The sequence below is a fragment of the Coffea eugenioides genome, chromosome 10 (genome assembly GCF_003713205.1).
Source record: "Coffea eugenioides isolate CCC68of chromosome 10, Ceug_1.0, whole genome shotgun sequence".
NCBI classification, from domain to species: Eukaryota; Viridiplantae; Streptophyta; class Magnoliopsida; order Gentianales; family Rubiaceae; genus Coffea; species Coffea eugenioides.
In genome coordinates this window covers 10152319-10169691 of record NC_040044.1, presented here as the reverse complement: position 1 = coordinate 10169691, position 17373 = coordinate 10152319, and the positions used below count along the sequence as shown (strand labels likewise).

Below are 17373 nucleotides of genomic sequence, written 5' to 3'. Positions count from 1 at the left end.
TCATAGCACTTCCACTAGGGTTTTACACATCACCAAATCTCTGATATAAATCCATTTCTTAGCAATTAGGGTTAAGTCTTCTTCGTCTCCGTGCCTGCGTCTCACTTCTCACACACAAACACGCGGAAACACACAGTCACCTAATCGCCAATGGCGGCAAAGCAGAAGAAGGTGAGCCGAAACCCTGATCTGATCAGGGGCGTCGGAAAATATTCCCGTTCCAAAATGTACCACAAGCGGGGTTTATGGGCTATTAAGGCCAAGCACGGCGGCGCTTTCCCCACCCACCCCAAAAAGGCCCCGGAAGAGGTGAAGCCCGCCGTCGAGAAGCCGGCAAAGTTCTATCCAGCTGATGACGTGAAGAAGCCACTGGCCAACAAGCGCAAGCCAAAACCCACCAAGCTCAGGTTTAAAAACAACCTTGAATTTCCAGCTGCTTCCTTTTAATTATTTTGTTTTAGATTTATTTGGATTTTTGGGCATTAATGTTTCATTTTTGGATGTCTAGGGCAAGTATTACCCCTGGTACAGTGTTGATAATATTGGCTGGAAGGTTTAAGGGCAAGAGAGTGGTTTTCTTGAAGCAACTTACCTCGGGATTGCTGCTTGTCACTGGTAAGTTTAGAAATTTTGCATTTCTTTAGGTGATTTTGTTTTTGGTTTTTAGTCTTAATTTAAAAAAAATAATTGTGGGGTTCTGAGTCCTTGGTGGTGTTTAATGAATTGCAGTAAAAAGGATTTGAAAGTAATTTTAATTTCCTTTGTGTTAACATTTCAAGTTTCTTGCTGATGATATAAAGCAGCGATTGAGTTGTAAACTTGTGGGATTCTGTGGAAATAATTGCATCTCTAATTTGATGCCTTTTCTAAGGTCAAATGGTTTTTGATAAGCAATTTGATGGGTGTCTGATGAGTATTAGGTTACATTCTATGGAATTCGTATGGTTAAATTTGGGCAGTTGTAGCATTTCTTCTTAGGTCCAACAGCTACTGATTGGCTTAGAAATGGAGGTGCTACTAATGAAATGTCGGAAGGATGAAGATAAAACAATGGTTTTTAACTTAATTAATGTAGATGATGTTTTACTTAACTTAATGTAGATGAGTCTGTTTTGTCTACTGTTGTACGTGAGTTGAGGTAGATTTTTGTGATAACATGACTGTAAATGATGCATGTTGGAAAGTAGTGGTACTGAACTCTTCAATACATGTTAATAACAAATCGTACTAGTACTCTGAGGGAAATTTTGGACGTTTAAGCTACATTTTTGTTCAAATTCTGGTTGGATTTTCTCTAGGTGTTCGCTTATTGAATGTGAATGCTAAGTGTTACTTTTTACTACTGCATGCTTGATTTTTCTCATGGACCTAACCTAGGCAAGTATGGAAGAGAATCAAATGGGTACAGATGGATTTTTCCCTACCTGCAAACTAAAAGCAATAAGATTAGGTCCTGAAAAAGTGCTCCTTTTGTCTTTTCCCACTCAACTCATGGTTTATGTTTTTATAGATACTAGTGTGTGGTTCCTTGTATCTGTGTGGGTGTAGGATACAGTTTTGTTCTTGCGTTGTCTGGTCTTTCAAAAAACGTCTCAATAACTCTGTGGAACTCTCTTTTATGCTCTGTTTTTTCTGTCCTTTTCCACCTTTCTGTCACATTTTCTTTCCTTTATTCAGCTTGGAATGACTATCTGGGCTAGCTATTTGAGTTGCCTTCTTTTTCCCCCCTAGAATATAGTAATTTAGTCAGTTGCTGCTTTGTTATTACAGGACCATTTAAGATTAATGGTGTTCCTTTGAGGAGGGTCAATCAGTCTTATGTTATTGCAACTTCAACAAAGGTTGACATCTCCGGGGTTAGCTTGGACAAGTTTGACGATAAGTACTTTGCAAAGCAAGTGGAGAAGAAGAAGAAGAAAGGGGAGGGCGAGTTCTTTGAGGCAGAGAAAGAGGTTTGCTTGTACCATTATGCTTATATAATGATCTATTTGACTTTGCTCTTTTGCAACTGTTTTCCCAACTTCTCAGTTCTTTATTTTTTTTTAAACTAACCTGTCTTTCAACTCTAGGTGAAGAATGTGCTCCCACAGGATAAGAAAGACGACCAGAAAGCTCTTGATGCACAATTGATCAAAGCTATTGAGGGAGTTCCAGATTTGAAGTCTTATTTGGGTGCAAGGTTTTCACTCAAGTCAGGAGACAAACCCCATGAGCTTGTTTTTTAGAGAACGCATTTCCAAAATTAGAGCGAGTTTATTATTTTTCTCTACTTCCGATTTTGTTTCTGTATGGGCTAGACTTTTTGGTGGATGTACCCTTATGTTGGCTGCAGGCAAATTTTGTCTTTTCTGATATTGAACAGCACAGATTTATAGTAGGTTATGTGGTCTTACCATTTGATACTTCTTCATATGAAATCCTTTGTGTTTATCTTGGCGTTGAGAAAATGGTTGGATGGAATTGTTGAGGTGTAAGCCTGTCCAACATCTTTGTTGTAAGCTTAATCTGTCCATGTTTTCCCAGGTAAAAGAGTCTAACCAACAAACCATTCTCCATTGTTTATAGTCTCTTCGTATGGAGACTCGAAACCTTGAATGAAGCATGATTGTTGCTTGCTATAATTATCTTAATACTCTAGATGTATGGTACAGCTGTGGAATATATCAGTATTACTTTGAGGTTAAAGCTGAGTTTCGAGGCATCAATGACTTTGCCACGAAGTTTGTAATGTTTGCATCTGCAGGTTGTGCTTATAATGATAATATGCTTCTCCTAGCCTTGTAGGCCTGAACCATCAAAACAGCCAGCAGCAGGAAGAAGAGCAAGTGTTTTCGGTTGGATTGAGATTGAGAAAAAGAGCAGAGTATTCAGATGTATTTATTACCTCAATCAGAAACCAAAAATTAGTTTTAGATTAACTGAAGTAGTTTTCTGTCAATTTCTCTTCAACAGTAATTTTTCAAGAATTCCAAGTTAGGAACTTGAACTGGAACTTCAAAATACATTTAAAGTTCGTATAATTTTATGCTCTTGAAATCTTAAATTCTTCGTTTCCATTTCCCGGTTATGAAACCTGGAACTTCAAGCAGAGAGGACAAGATTGGAATTCAATGTTTCCATTTCCCGGTCACGAGACCTGGCACCAAAAAGTGACAATATGGAGATATCTAGCTATTTTCCGAGAAACCACAAAAAAAAACAAAGAAGATAATCTGTGGGTTAACAACCTCAAGCCCGGCTGCTGACTGGGGCCAACACGATTATTTAGCACCATAGGAGTCCGCGACCATATCTTCCAAAACGAGATATTTTCATGCACTCACAGCACAGATTAGGATACTTGGTTTGCCAGTTTTTTGTTGTCAGGGCCAGCAGTGGACTACAAAGTGAGAAAGATAATGGGGTGGTCGGGTTCAATCCCCTTGTCATGGGCTCTTCCAACAACTCTTTGCAGCAGCAACTTCTTGTTCAAACAGTCATGCCTGCCCGTTCCAGCATTTGCATCACATGAGCTCCACTTTCCTGTACGTTTTTGTTTCTTTGAGTTTAATGGCCTTGATTTTGCAAATACCAGTTTATAACTGCTTTGGGTCATTGTTTTTAACTTCTAAGGAGAAGTTACTGATCTAAGAGCTTGATAGTACTTAATTTAAGAGAATTTTCCAGCTAAACGACTAAGATCACTACAAGGCAATCCCACATGTGTTAGCTAACTAAATCTGATCTTCTTTCAGTTTTTTAAACTCAGTTTCTGCTTATTAGAGTTTGGAGCACTGTAATATCCAACGTCGAGCAGACATGTCTTTAGTATTCTTAGAACTATCAAGTTAAGGGTGGCCTACATTTATGGTTTAGCTGCGAATGATCAAGCTATAAGCAAACTTAGAAGTATAAATATAACAGGTGAACCAGAATTATGAACCCCAATTAGCGAGAAGCCGGAAGAATGAGCTGGAATTGGATCAGATGTCTGTGTAATGTTAATAAGGTTAGATCGAAGCATTTCAGTTTTGGTCCAAGACGTTGTCCTGTTCTGGTTCCTTATCCGGGATACTGATGGTGCTTTAGATACACATAATGTTGCCAGAGACTAACGACAAAGTTGGTCTATCATAGGATAGATTGAGCCAGTTGGCTACTAAATTGATGAGAAAAATAAGTAAAATTGATTTTGGGTCCCCATAAAATAAGAACGGTTATATGGAATAACAAGCTGATTCTCATTTGCTTAATTACCCACAATTTAACTAGAGCCTAGAAACTGTCAATAGTTTTATATCAAATTCTCTCCAGATGAAGTGAACTTTCATATGCTTTTACACTTTGTTTGGTAAACTACCTATGCATATCTCTAGTTTTGCTTTTCCCTCTCGAACTCTTAGTCATGCCAGGGTGTCACAAGAGTACTAGTAAACATCATTTTGCTGTATCAATTGACAAAGGCATTTTTGTTTGCAATTGTAATTGGCATCTGTCTCTGTGATTATGCTGGACCTTTGCATAAGATCAATGAAGAGGCAAATTCTGACTATGAAGTTTCAGTTGTCGTCCAGAGGAGCAGTATAAATTGTTCGAGGTCCTTCTGGCTTTCTAGAACGAACAAGAACAGTAGAATATGTGCCAGTCAAGTCAAAGTGGAAGATACCACAGAAGATGAGACATGTGAACTTGTGAATGGGGTGGAGCTCTCGATTGGAGAGGGAGATGATGCGATTAATGCTTATCTGTGCACGGCAGTGAAGAATAATAATGGAACTGGCATTTTGCTCTTGTCTGACGTATTTGGTTTTGAAGATTCAGCCACAAGAGATTTTGCGTACCTTGTTGCTTGCAATGGTTACAAGTAAGTTGTATGAACTTTTGGTAATTTTCACTCCTCTCACAAATAATAAGCTTATGTGAAGTTGAGGACAAGACTGTATTACTATACTTCCTCTCTCTGAACAAGAACAAATTTCTGTGGATTCTGCAAGAACATTTGACAATAGGCACTTCTTATAAAGCTACCCCCGCTTGTTTTTTTCGCATCAGGGTTAAGACAGCTATAATCATCTGAGGAACTGAAGCTTCTTCAGTTTCTCTAGAATTTCAAGTTTTTAACGTTAAATAAAATAAGCTCAAGGCTATACTTTTCCACTCTTGAATATTGGTAATTACTATAAACAATCTGAGCTGAATATAAACAGACTATTTTAGCTGCAAAATGTATACCTATACTAACAGTTGTAGCATATAATCTGGCCATTCAGTAAAAATATCCATATAAAGGTACGTTGTTCTCTTACTTCAGCGATATATAATAAGTTTAAATGACAATGGTTTATTGGTTGTGCTTGGAATTGGATTATTGGTTTACTTGATGCGTGAACTTGGAAGTATTCATGGACGGCTCCAGATCCTTTACATCTATAGGCCAATTGTATCAGTTGTTTATGGTACCCGTTGCATACGTTGACATATCATATTGTGCTTTTCTGAGTTATTTACCCCTTCGAGCTTATGCATTGCTGCTAATTAGCGACTTGACTGAAACTAGATTTTGTCATGGAGTAGTAGTTAACATGGTACTCCCTTCTGTAAGTTGCAGTAACACTACTTCAATTTAACTTCACCCAAAACAAGATCTCACTTGTAAGCATTTCCTCAGTCTAACTCAATGAGTGACAGACCTTCAATACGTGTATGACAGTTTCATACGCCATACGCAAACTTCCCAAGGACACAAGTCATACTGAGTAAGACCCCTTAATCTAGTGTTCGGGTGGCCATGCCAGTTTCCACTCTCTGTAATATACTCCTCTCTAGTGAACCTCAACATATAAAGATGCAAGAGCTGACAGGTTGCTCAAAAAAAATGTTTTGGAAAAGAATAATTGTATCAAACAGTTGATATAGGTATATGATTCACACTTCAGAAAGTCTGGTAATCATGAAATCATGAACACCTGAAAGCAAGACATGGAATTCTCTGCAGTATTAGTCACATACTGGTTGTTTATATGTATACTCTGTTATAGGTTATTGGTGGAATTAGGCTAATGTGTTCCTTTGTGTTTTTCTTTGAGTTATTAACTTGGAACCTGCCTTATATGTTGCTACCTCCAGGGCTATTAACGATTTTTTACTTACCCGAAAAAAGAAAAAGAAAATCAAAATAAGAAAAAACAAATACACAAGTAATCAACAATACTACTTGGTAATCATGCCTTCTTGCTTTTTATTGCCAAAAATGTACTTGTACACATCTCCGTAGAAATGTTTGCTTGACATGGTGAGTTCTGTTCTGAGTGCATTTAGATTCCTTTGCTGATAAGATTTTTTGCTGCTGCTTTGTGAACATTTTGCAGTGTTCTGGTACCAGACCTTTTTCGCGGGGATCCATGGACCAAAGAGAGGCCTAAAGCTCTCTTTGAAGAGTGGCGTGCTAGACAAAATCCGGAACATATTGCAAAAGACATTTTTATCTCAGCAGATTGGATGGTCAATGAATTTGCTGCTGCAGGAATCACAAAGAAACTGGGCATCATTGGATTCTGTTTTGGAGGTGGCCAAGTGATAGATATTCTTGCACATGACCAGGGTGGCTGCTTTGGCGTTGGGGTGTCATTCTATGGAACAGGAATTAGTACCTCAGCTGCAGCTAATATAAGGGTACCAGTGCTGTTTATTGCAGGTGACAATGACCCACTATGTCCAGTGAACAATTTAAAAGATATTGGGAAAGAAATCGAGCACCAAAAAATAGCAGTCTTTCAGGGAAGAGGCCATAGTTTTGTCCACAGGCCTGAGTCTCCTGAAGAAGATGAAGATGCAGAGAAGGCATTTGTCATTATGAGAAATTGGCTGCATGATGGTTTGGCCATCGAAACATAATAAGAGAATGTTTAATTTGTTTCTACTCTTACAATTGTCATATAGTGCTTTTAAATAGAATCTATAGTTTGTGCTTACAAGTGTTTGACTAAAATACATTCTCTCTATAGATGTAGCTAGGTGAAGCTACACCTCACTGGTGAGGCCTAGCCTTGTAAATATAACTATGCTTTTGAGTTATGTTGGAAGGTGTTGAAGTATGAATCAGTTGCGCATATCAGTGCTAAAGAAATATCAACCATCTGCTTTCATGCATGTAGTAACTGCAGATTCTGCTTGTCCAGTTACTGTTTCAGGGGCTACATAATGATTTTGGTGGCTGATGGACCAAAAATGATTGGACCATACTTGCACAGCTGCAATGTCACCGTTAGCTCGGTCTGGTATCTGAATAGCTAATTTGAGCTCTAATATCTGGTAAGTAGCTTAGTTAAGGTAAATATTTGAGCAGGAATTGGTCTGCTAACTAAAGTTGAGGTTCCAATGGTTAGCGTTTTTGGGTTCAAATCTCCCTTTCCCTCATCCCGCTTCTTAAATCTCGTCCATCCCCTACTTTAACCCCAAAAAGAAAAAAAAAATGCTGGTTGGTTAAGGAGCAACAAACGCAGGTACTTGGTGTAAGATGCAATGCAGAAATGGTATTATAGGGTCAAGAAATTCTGAAAAATAGGGAAAGTCGAGATGACAAAAGTTTCGTATTAGTTGGTTAGTCCTATCTAAGATGAATGAAAGAAAATTAAAATAATACCAGTAGGATGAATGAATGTTTGTACGATATTGTGAAAGTAAATTAAAACAATGCTAATTAAGATAAGCACAAGCTTCGGTCTTGTTTGATAACGCAATTCAACACTTCAACTTAATGAATTCAGATCTTCATATGTTTAGACGCGTTTGATAACGAAAAATTGAACATTTAAATTAATTAAGTAGCACTGAATTCCGCAAGCAAAACTTGCTTCAAAAAATAAGTGATAAGGTATTCACTTGTAATTTAATATGATATATAATCAAAATGTATCAGATATAGGATTTAACAATTCAATAATTTAACGAATTTATATTTCAAATTTCAGATTTCAGTTTTTAGAGTTTAGTTTTATCAGACTCACCCTAAAGTTAACTATTTCAATGGCAATAAACTTCACCCTTACAAAACTTACTTATTGCTTATTACCTAAACAAATGTTGTCAAGATAACAACTCATAACCACTCATTTAAAAAAAGAAGAAGAAGAAGAAGAAGATAACCACTCATAATTATTTGTTAGCCTTAACTATCTAAACAATGTTAACAAAATTACTGTCTCCAAACATTGTAACTATCAAAATTACAATCATTTTATGGAAAGAAGATCAAAATAGCAAAGTTAGCTTTAGTAATGAAAATTTATATAAAATAATTTGCAGAAAACATTCATGCATTTTTAAGTTGCACATATATCATGTGTGCTTTTAGCACCACTAACAATTAACATCCCTTGGTGTCTTTCCTTGTTAAGATACAATCCCTTAATTAAGCATGGCAGTCGAAATCTCACGGGCCAATGCATATTCTGAAAAGATTTCGACAACATTGAAAACAAATTTAATTGCTCTCACTTCAGTTTATATATGCGTTTGTGCACTGGAGTTACTGAGAAAAAATAGCAGCAAACTAATAAATAAACTTCTTCATTTTAAGTTGCTTTTCTTATCCATCAAAACAAAAGGAAAATTTCAAGTTTAAGCCTCCGAAGTTATGTCTCCCCAAATTCACGTTTTCTGATTAAAGCAATCAACAAGAAATAAACTTCATATAACGTCTAGATACAAGCTTGTTAAAATGGATTTCATTGGGATGAATTATAGCCAGTACTTCGGTATATGAATCTTTTTTAGTTCGCCTGATGGTCAGTCGGCTTCACTGTTCTTGGTACAGGAAATATAGAGAAAAGGCCTCTATTTAGACTACCTACCATCATTGATAGGGTGTTAATTGTTGGTTATTTTATTGCTAATTTTCCCCTTTATCCTTGCCAAATATTGTTTTAATTATTAATATTTACTTATATTTGGTATTGGACTCAATTTCAGGGAATAGAGCAGAAAACTACAAAAAAGGAGGTACTTTTTGGAGAATATGGAGACTTCTAAATACTCCACAGACTTGGCCCACATTGCTAAGAAGGACCGGATTTCCATTTACCTTTTTGCTGACTAGGAGTCCTACCAAGAGTAAACATGATACAAGGAATGGCGCAGGACCTTCTTTGGAGCATTTGGACTCTCAATTTTGGTGGGACCAGCGAGATAAGAAGCCTTAGTCATTAGGAACGTACAGAGGCTTAAAATCAAGAAGCAATTCGGATGGGCCCCACCTTGTGGAAGAGTTTCCTTCTTGGACTTTAACTCTCAATTCGTGCGGGGACCACGAAAAAGGCGGAAAGCATTAGACTTTCTTTTGGCTTTAAAAAGGGAGAAACGTGCAGAAGGTGGGGGATTGAATAGTTTTTTAGTTTAGGTTTTTAGCATAGTTTTAGTTTTCTTTTCTTAGCTCTTTCGCATGGTTGTTCTCCATTAATGGAGAACTAACCTCTTATTTCTAGTCAAGGGACAACTGAAGACTTGGTTCAACAATTATTGTGAGATCGAATTTATTTTAATTGTTTCCTCCATTTATTGGTATTCATATGTTTCCTGCTTTTAATTGTTATAGCTTTTGTGTATGATTGGTTAGTGCGCAATAATTAATTATTCACATAGGCTGTTTTGCTATATAGGGGTAATTGAATCCGTAATTGTTCGTTATCTCTATCCCAGTAGCAACTGGCATAATTGGATTTGTGTCAGGGGAATATTTGATCTGGCTTAAATAAACCCTCGTAGCGTGTTTGTTAGTTAGGATTGGGCCTTTCTAATTATTAATGCAACCTAGAAATTGAATCCTACGGTCGTACCTAGGGTTGTTTTTGGGTTAGAGAAATAGCTAACGGTCGTACCTTAGCTATCGATAAATTAAGGAAGGGTTGGTTGTTTAGCGCGTGCGAGACAACTAGAACCAATCTATTAGTAAAGGTTGGAATTATTTTTTGCATCGATGATCAGCGCATGAACCATTTCTGAAGTGTACCCTTGGCTAGAGTTTCTCTTAATTATTTCTTTTATTTATTTTCTGCATTTAATTTATTTAGTTAGCATTTAATCCAAAAATCCCCCCATACTTTGAACTCTAGAAGAAACGAATTATCTCCAGTCCCTGTGGATTCGACCCTGCTTATCACTATCTACAGAAATTATATTTTGTTTGAGCAGGTATTTATTATTGCACAGACCGTGCTTTTGTTGTGTTTGTTTTGTAGGGAATGATGGTTGGACACGGAAACACTGTCCAAGAGCGGTTGCAACGTCAGGAGCTTGCCTTTGAGGACTTGATGCAGCGTCTGGGAGACGTTCCAGAGGGCTTCAATGTCGTGGACGCTTTGTTGCAGACCCGAGAGATGATCAACACCCTGACAGCGCAGATGGAGGAAACCAGGCAGACGGTCTCTTCCGTTGGGGATGTTGTGGCGTTGAGGAACGAAGTGGCTTCGTCCAATGCTGAGATCGCGACTTTACAGTCGGAGATCGGTGTGTTGAAGAGGGCGGTTGGCTCTTCCAACACACAGACCGTTCAGAAGTCTTCGAGAGGGAAAGTTAAAGTCCCTGAGCCGAAACCGTACCAGGGGAGTAGGAGTTCGAAGGACCTTGAGAACTTCTTGTGGGATGTCGAACAGTACTTCAAGGCTGTTGACGTTCCAGAAGTTGAGAAGGTATCCATTGCATCCATGTACCTTAGCGGGGATGCAAAATTGTGGTGGAGGACGATGCAATCAGACCCCACCAGGCCCAAGGTTGAGACTTGGGACGTGCTGAAGGAGGAATTGAAAAAACAATTCCTTCCCACGAATGTTTCGTGGAAAGTTCGGGACGCATTGTGGAACTTGAAGCAGAACAAAAGCGTACACGAGTACGTTGCTGAGTTCCAGGCCCTGATGTTGGATGTGAAGGAGATGTCTGAGGAAGACAGGCTCTACACGTTCATCCGTGGACTACAGCCGTGGGCGCAGAGGGAGTTGCGGAGACAGAATGTTCAGACCGTGTCTCAAGCACTCGTTGCCGCAGAGAAGTTGATAGACTTCGAGTCCATGGGATCCAACAACGACCAGGAAAAGGAGAAGGGCAAGGACCTGAAAGGTGGACCGTTCGCAAAGAAGAAGAAAAAGAAGCAGTCGGGGACAACGGCTGAACCTGATGGTGCTTCTCCTTCTAAAGAAAAGCAAGCACCAAATCCGAGGAAGGATGGCTGCTTTAATTGCGGAGGACCACACCTGGCCCGCAATTGTCCCAATAAAAAGAAGGACCAGAATGTTAGTGCCTTGGTAGCGGAAGATGATGGTGATCTGTTGGAGTTGCAGGATGCACGGATCAACCCCATGCAGTTTGTGAATGCCATCACAGGTACTAATGGTCGTACTACTTACATTAGTTTGATGTATGTGCAGGTTACGTTGAATGGTAACCGGATACTGGCGATGATGGATACGGGAGCATCGCACAGTTGTGTGACGGAACGCGTGGTAAAGCAGTTCCAGCTTAAGTTGAAGGACTTGGGCTTCAAGTTGAAGGCTGTCAACTCTGAAGCCAAGCCAGTGTTGGGTGTAGCAACGGTGGAATTGGAGTTGGGGCCGTGGAAAGGATGGTGCAGCCTCATGGCCAGTCAAATGGACGACTTTGACTTGATCCTTGGCAAGGACTTCATGGTCGCGAACAGGATCTACCCAATTCCCCACTTGGACGGCGTCATGGTGGACGACGACCAAAACCCAGGCTTCGTTGCTGCAGTAAGGTTGCCGAGACAGAAGGGCAACCAACGAAAGAACATGGTGTCAGCGGTGCAAGCTGAGTCCAGCCTTAGGCACGGCGAAGTGGTGCACGTTGCCGCGTTGGTGGGAACAAAGCCCGACATGTACCAGGAGGTACCAGATGCCGTGGCCCATGAGTTGGAGGAATTCGCAGATTTGATGCCTGCGGAGTTGCCAGAGTGGCTGCCTCCTAGACGTGCCGTGGAACACCGAATTGAGTTGGTGCCAGGAGCTCAACCCCCTGCCCAGACTCCTTACAGCATGACCCTGATGGAGTTAGCGGAGTTGCGGCGCCAACTGAATGCAATGCTAGAAAGCCAAGCGCTGAGACCGTCGAAGGCTCTGTATGGTGCTCCAGCGTTGTCCCGGAGGAAGACAGACGGAACGTTGAGAATTTATGTGGACTATCGTGCCTTGTTCGATAGGCTGGCGAGGGCACATCTCCACACCAGAAGTGACTTGCGATTGGGATATCGGCAAGTTCAAATGACCCGAGTTAGTGAAGACGGAGTTGCTGGGTACCTGAGGAAGGTGCGGAAGCAAGCCAAGTTGACGAGGGCGTCAACCTCTTCAAGTGGGGGTGGTTTGTGAGCCCCTTAGGGCGCGGTCCAGACGGAACGCGCGCGGCCGTGGCCAAGTTCGGCCAGCCATGGCCTAGGTGGTAAGGCCGAAGGTGACGCTTGTTGGAAATATGTGAACAGGTGTTTGATAATGTTTTCCTAGTCTATGTATGGGCTGGGGAAAGTTTTAGGGGCATCAGGTGCCTCTAAGTTAGTTGGGGAAAAAGGGGTACCTCTACTAACAGTTGTAAGTTTCCTTCTAAGACATATATAGAGGGGTAACTGTAACTAAGCCAAGTCAAGGCCAAGGGCTAGGGGCCAAGGCCACGGGATGACTATGGCTTGGTGGGTTGTTCGGGTGGTTCCAAGTGCTTGGAACCACGGTGCCTAAGATTGCTAAGTGTTGGGGCAAAGCTGGGCGCAGAACGTTGCCGATGGCGGGAAACGGGGCGCGCGGAAGTGGGCGGCAGTTGCCTGTGCGCGCCAAAGCTAGACGTTGGGCGGTTGCTGACCGTTGCTGGCAGTTGCTGGGAGTTGTTGGCGGTTACCAGCAACTCAGCCTTGTTCTTAGCAGATTCCTAAGTTTGGGGACGTTCAGATAAGACCAGCGGTTGGGTCTTTTGTCAACCGTAATTGTGCCTATAAATAATGGGCTAGGCAGAGACTAAAGGGCAGAGATTCTAAGATAGAGAGAATCACCTTTAGATGTTCTGCACGCCAAGTGTTTGTAGAAAGTCCTTGTAACCGTTGTGGTGAAATACAGGGTTGGCCTTGTTGGCTGTAACTTGTGCGTGTGTTCATTTAGTTTGCCTAAGTGTTCTAGGTTCTGAATACTTGTGTGCAAGTGCGTTGTGTGGGCTGACTGGTAGCGGCTACCAGTGCCATTACGTGCGTGGTTTGCTAGGGTGAGTAAACACCTCGTAACCGCGCGCCCCGTTTCCCGCCATCGGCAACGTTCTGCGCCCAGCTTTGCCCCAACACTTAGCAATCTTAGGCACCGTGGTTCCAAGCACTTGGAACCACCCGAACAACCCACCAAGCCATAGTCATCCCGTGGCCTTGGCCCCTAGCCCTTGGCCTTGACTTGGCTTAGTTACAGTTACCCCTCTATATATGTCTTAGAAGGAAACTTACAACTGTTAGTAGAGGTACCCCTTTTTCCCCAACTAACTTAGAGGCACCTGATGCCCCTAAAACTTTCCCCAGCCCATACATAGACTAGGAAAACATTATCAAACACCTGTTCACATATTTCCAACAAGCGTCACCTTCGGCCTTACCACCTAGGCCATGGCTGGCCGAACTTGGCCACGGCCGCGCGCGTTCCGTCTGGACCGCGCCCTAAGGGGCTCACAAACCACCCCCACTTGAAGAGGTTGACGCCCTCGTCAACTTGGCTTGCTTCCGCACCTTCCTCAGGTACCCAGCAACTCCGTCTTCACTAACTCGGGTCATTTGAACTTGCCGATATCCCAATCGCAAGTCACTTCTGGTGTGGAGATGTGCCCTCGCCAGCCTATCGAACAAGGCACGATAGTCCACATAAATTCTCAACGTTCCGTCTGTCTTCCTCCGGGACAACGCTGGAGCACCATACAGAGCCTTCGACGGTCTCAGCGCTTGGCTTTCTAGCATTGCATTCAGTTGGCGCCGCAACTCCGCTAACTCCATCAGGGTCATGCTGTAAGGAGTCTGGGCAGGGGGTTGAGCTCCTGGCACCAACTCAATTCGGTGTTCCACGGCACGTCTAGGAGGCAGCCACTCTGGCAACTCCGCAGGCATCAAATCTGCGAATTCCTCCAACTCATGGGCCACGGCATCTGGTACCTCCTGGTACATGTCGGGCTTTGTTCCCACCAACGCGGCAACGTGCACCACTTCGCCGTGCCTAAGGCTGGACTCAGCTTGCACCGCTGACACCATGTTCTTTCGTTGGTTGCCCTTCTGTCTCGGCAACCTTACTGCAGCAACGAAGCCTGGGTTTTGGTCGTCGTCCACCATGACGCCGTCCAAGTGGGGAATTGGGTAGATCCTGTTCGCGACCATGAAGTCCTTGCCAAGGATCAAGTCAAAGTCGTCCATTTGACTGGCCATGAGGCTGCACCAACCTTTCCACGGCCCCAACTCCAAATCCACCGTTGCTACGCCCAACACTGGTTTGGCTTCAGAGTTGACAGCCTTCAACTTGAAGCCCAAGTCTTTCAACTTAAGCCGGAACTGCTTTACCACGCGTTCCGTCACACAACTGTGCGATGCCCCCGTATCCATCATCGCCAGTATCCGGTTACCGTTCAACGTAACCTGCACATACATCAAACTAATGTAAGTAGTACGACCATTAGTACCTGTGATGGCATTCACAAACTGCATGGGGTTGATCCGTGCATCCTGCAATTCTAACAGATCGCCATCATCTTCCGCTACCAAGGCACTAACATTCTGGTCCTTCTTTTTATTGGGACAATTGCGGGCAAAGTGTGGTCCTCCACAATTAAAGCAACCATCCTTCTTCGGATTCGGGGCTTGCTTTTCTTTAGCAGGAGAAGCACCATCGGATTCGGTCGTTGTCCCCGACTGCTTCTTTTTCTTCTTCTTTGCGAACGGTCCACCTTTCAGGTCCTTGCCCTTCTCCTTTTCCTGGTCGTTGTTGGATCCCATGGACTCGAAGTCTATCAATTTCTCTGCGGCAACGAGTGCTTGAGACACGGTCTGAACATTCTGTCTCCGCAACTCCCTCTGCGCCCACGGCTGTAGTCCACGGATGAACGTGTAGAGCCTGTCTTCCTCAGACATCTCCTTCACATCCAACATCAGGGCCTGGAACTCAGCAACGTACTCGTGTACGCTTTTGTTCTGCTTCAAGTTCCACAATGCGTCCCGAACTTTCCACGAAACATTCGTGGGAAGGAATTGTTTTTTCAATTCCTCCTTCAGCACGTCCCAAGTCTCAACCTTGGGCCTGGTGGGGTCTGATTGCATCGTCCTCCACCACAATTTTGCATCCCCGCTAAGGTACATGGATGCAATGGATACCTTCTCAACTTCTGGAACGTCAACAGCCTTGAAGTACTGTTCGACATCCCACAAGAAGTTCTCAAGGTCCTTCGAACTCCTACTCCCCTGGTACGGTTTCGGCTCAGGAACTTTAACTTTCCCTCTCGAAGACTTCTGAACGGTCTGTGTGTTGGAAGAGCCAACCGCCCTCTTCAACACACCGATCTCCGACTGTAAAGTCGCGATCTCAGCATTGGACGAAGCCACTTCGTTCCTCAACGCCACAACATCCCCAACGGAAGAGACCGTCTGCCTGGTTTCCTCCATCTGCGCTGTCAGGGTGTTGATCATCTCTCGGGTCTGCAACAAAGTGTCCACGACATTGAAGCCCTCTGGAACGTCTCCCAGACGCTGCATCAAGTCCTCAAAGGCAAGCTCCTGACGTTGCAACCGCTCTTGGACAGTGTTCCCGTGTCCAACCATCATTCCCTACAAAACAAACACAACAAAAGCACGGTCTAATGGATCAGAGCCGTGCTCTGATACCACGCTGTTACGAGGTGTTTACTCACCCTAGCAAACCACGCACGTAATGGCACTGGTAGCCGCTACCAGTCAGCCCACACAACGCACTTGCACACAAGTATTCAGAACCTAGAACACTTAGGCGAACTAAATGAACACACGCACAAGTTACAGCCAACAAGGCCAACCCTGTATTTCACCACAACGGTTACAAGGACTTTCTACAAACACTTGGCGTGCAGAACATCTAAAGGTGATTCTCTCTATCTTAGAATCTCTGCACTTTAGTCTCTGCCTAGCCCATTATTTATAGGCACAATTACGGTTGACAAAAGACCCAACCGCTGGTCTTATCTGAACGTCCCCAAACTTAGGAATCTGCTAAGAACAAGGCTGAGTTGCTGGTAACCGCCAGCAACTCCCAGCAACTGCCAGCAACGGTCAGCAACCGCCCAACGTCTAGCTTTGGCGCGCACAGGCAACTGCCGCCCACTTCCGCGCGCCCCGTTTCCCGCCATCGGCAACGTTCTGCGCCCAGCTTTGCCCCAACACTTAGCAATCTTAGGCACCGTGGTTCCAAGCACTTGGAACCACCCGAACAACCCACCAAGCCATAGCCATCCCGTGGCCTTGGCCCCTAGCCCTTGGCCTTGACTTGGCTTAGTTACAGTTACCCCTCTATATATGTCTTAGAAGGAAACTTCCAACCGTTAGTAGAGGCACCCCTTTTTCCCCAACTAACTTAGAGGCACCTGATGCCCCTAAAACTTTCCCCAGCCCATACATAGACTAGGAAAACATTATCAAACACCTGTTCACACATTTCCAACAAGTGTCACCTTCGGCCTTACCACCTAGGCCATGGCTGGCCGAACTTGGCCACGGCCGCGCGCGTTCCGTCTGGACCGCGCCCTAAGGGGCTCATAATTGTTGGTTATTTTATTGCTAATTTTCCCCTTTATCCTTGCCAAATATTGTTTTAATTATTAATATTTACTTATATTTGGTATTGGACTCAATTTCAGGGAATAGAGCAGAAAACTACAAAAAAGGAGGTACTTTTTGGAGAATATGGAGACTTCTAAATACTCCACAGACTTGGCCCACATTGCTAAGAAGGACCGGATTTCCATTTACCTTTTTGCTGACTAGGAGTCCTACCAAGAGTAAACATGATACAAGGAATGGCGCAGGACCTTCTTTGGAGCATTTGGACTCTCAATTTTGGTGGGACCAGCGAGATAAGAAGCCTTAGTCATTAGGAACGTACAGAGGCTTAAAATCAAGAAGCAATTCGGATGGGCCCCACCTTGTGGAAGAGTTTCCTTCTTGGACTTTAACTCTCAATTCGTGCGGGGACCACGAAAAAGGCGGAAAGCATTAGACTTTCTTTTGGCTTTAAAAAGGGAGAAACGTGCAGAAGGTGGGGGATTGAATAGTTTTTTAGTTTAGGTTTTTAGCATAGTTTTAGTTTTCTTTTCTTAGCTCTTTCGCATGGTTGTTCTCCATTAATGGAGAACTAACCTCTTATTTCTAGT

The 17373-nt window shown here is 42.9% G+C and overlaps 4 protein-coding genes across 5 annotated transcripts; 3 read left to right on the top strand and 1 right to left on the bottom strand.

The window, feature by feature from the left end:
- Window positions 1–66: 66 nt before the first annotated feature.
- Window positions 67–2529, top strand: LOC113748934 (60S ribosomal protein L6-like). Its single transcript, XM_027292534.1, has 4 exons — window positions 67–407; window positions 509–615; window positions 1771–1952; window positions 2070–2529. Exons 1-4 carry the CDS (start codon window positions 151–153, stop codon window positions 2223–2225), a joined length of 702 nt encoding a protein of 233 aa, XP_027148335.1. The 5' UTR covers window positions 67–150; the 3' UTR covers window positions 2226–2529.
- A 764-nt stretch (window positions 2530–3293) lies between these two features.
- LOC113749009 (carboxymethylenebutenolidase homolog) lies at window positions 3294–7124 on the top strand. Of its 2 annotated transcripts, none has more exons than XM_027292632.1 (3): window positions 3294–3524; window positions 4506–4843; window positions 6348–7124. In XM_027292632.1, exons 1-3 carry the CDS (start codon window positions 3399–3401, stop codon window positions 6871–6873), a joined length of 990 nt encoding a protein of 329 aa, XP_027148433.1. In that variant the 5' UTR covers window positions 3294–3398; the 3' UTR covers window positions 6874–7124. The 2 variants fall into 2 exon arrangements, with proteins under 2 accessions (XP_027148433.1, XP_027148434.1); XM_027292633.1 differs by having other exon boundaries at window positions 3296–3524; window positions 4554–4843.
- A 3096-nt stretch (window positions 7125–10220) lies between these two features.
- Window positions 10221–12347, top strand: LOC113750389. Its single transcript, XM_027294368.1, has one exon. It carries the CDS (start codon window positions 10221–10223, stop codon window positions 12345–12347), a length of 2127 nt encoding a protein of 708 aa, XP_027150169.1.
- A 1319-nt stretch (window positions 12348–13666) lies between these two features.
- Window positions 13667–16353, bottom strand: LOC113750388. The gene is made up of 3 exons (XM_027294367.1): window positions 16206–16353; window positions 15900–16024; window positions 13667–15799 (listed from the first exon to the last, which is right to left on the bottom strand). The coding sequence occupies exons 1-3, from the start codon at window positions 16351–16353 to the stop codon at window positions 13667–13669; spliced, it is 2406 nt and encodes an 801-aa protein (XP_027150168.1).
- Window positions 16354–17373: the final 1020 nt, after the last annotated feature.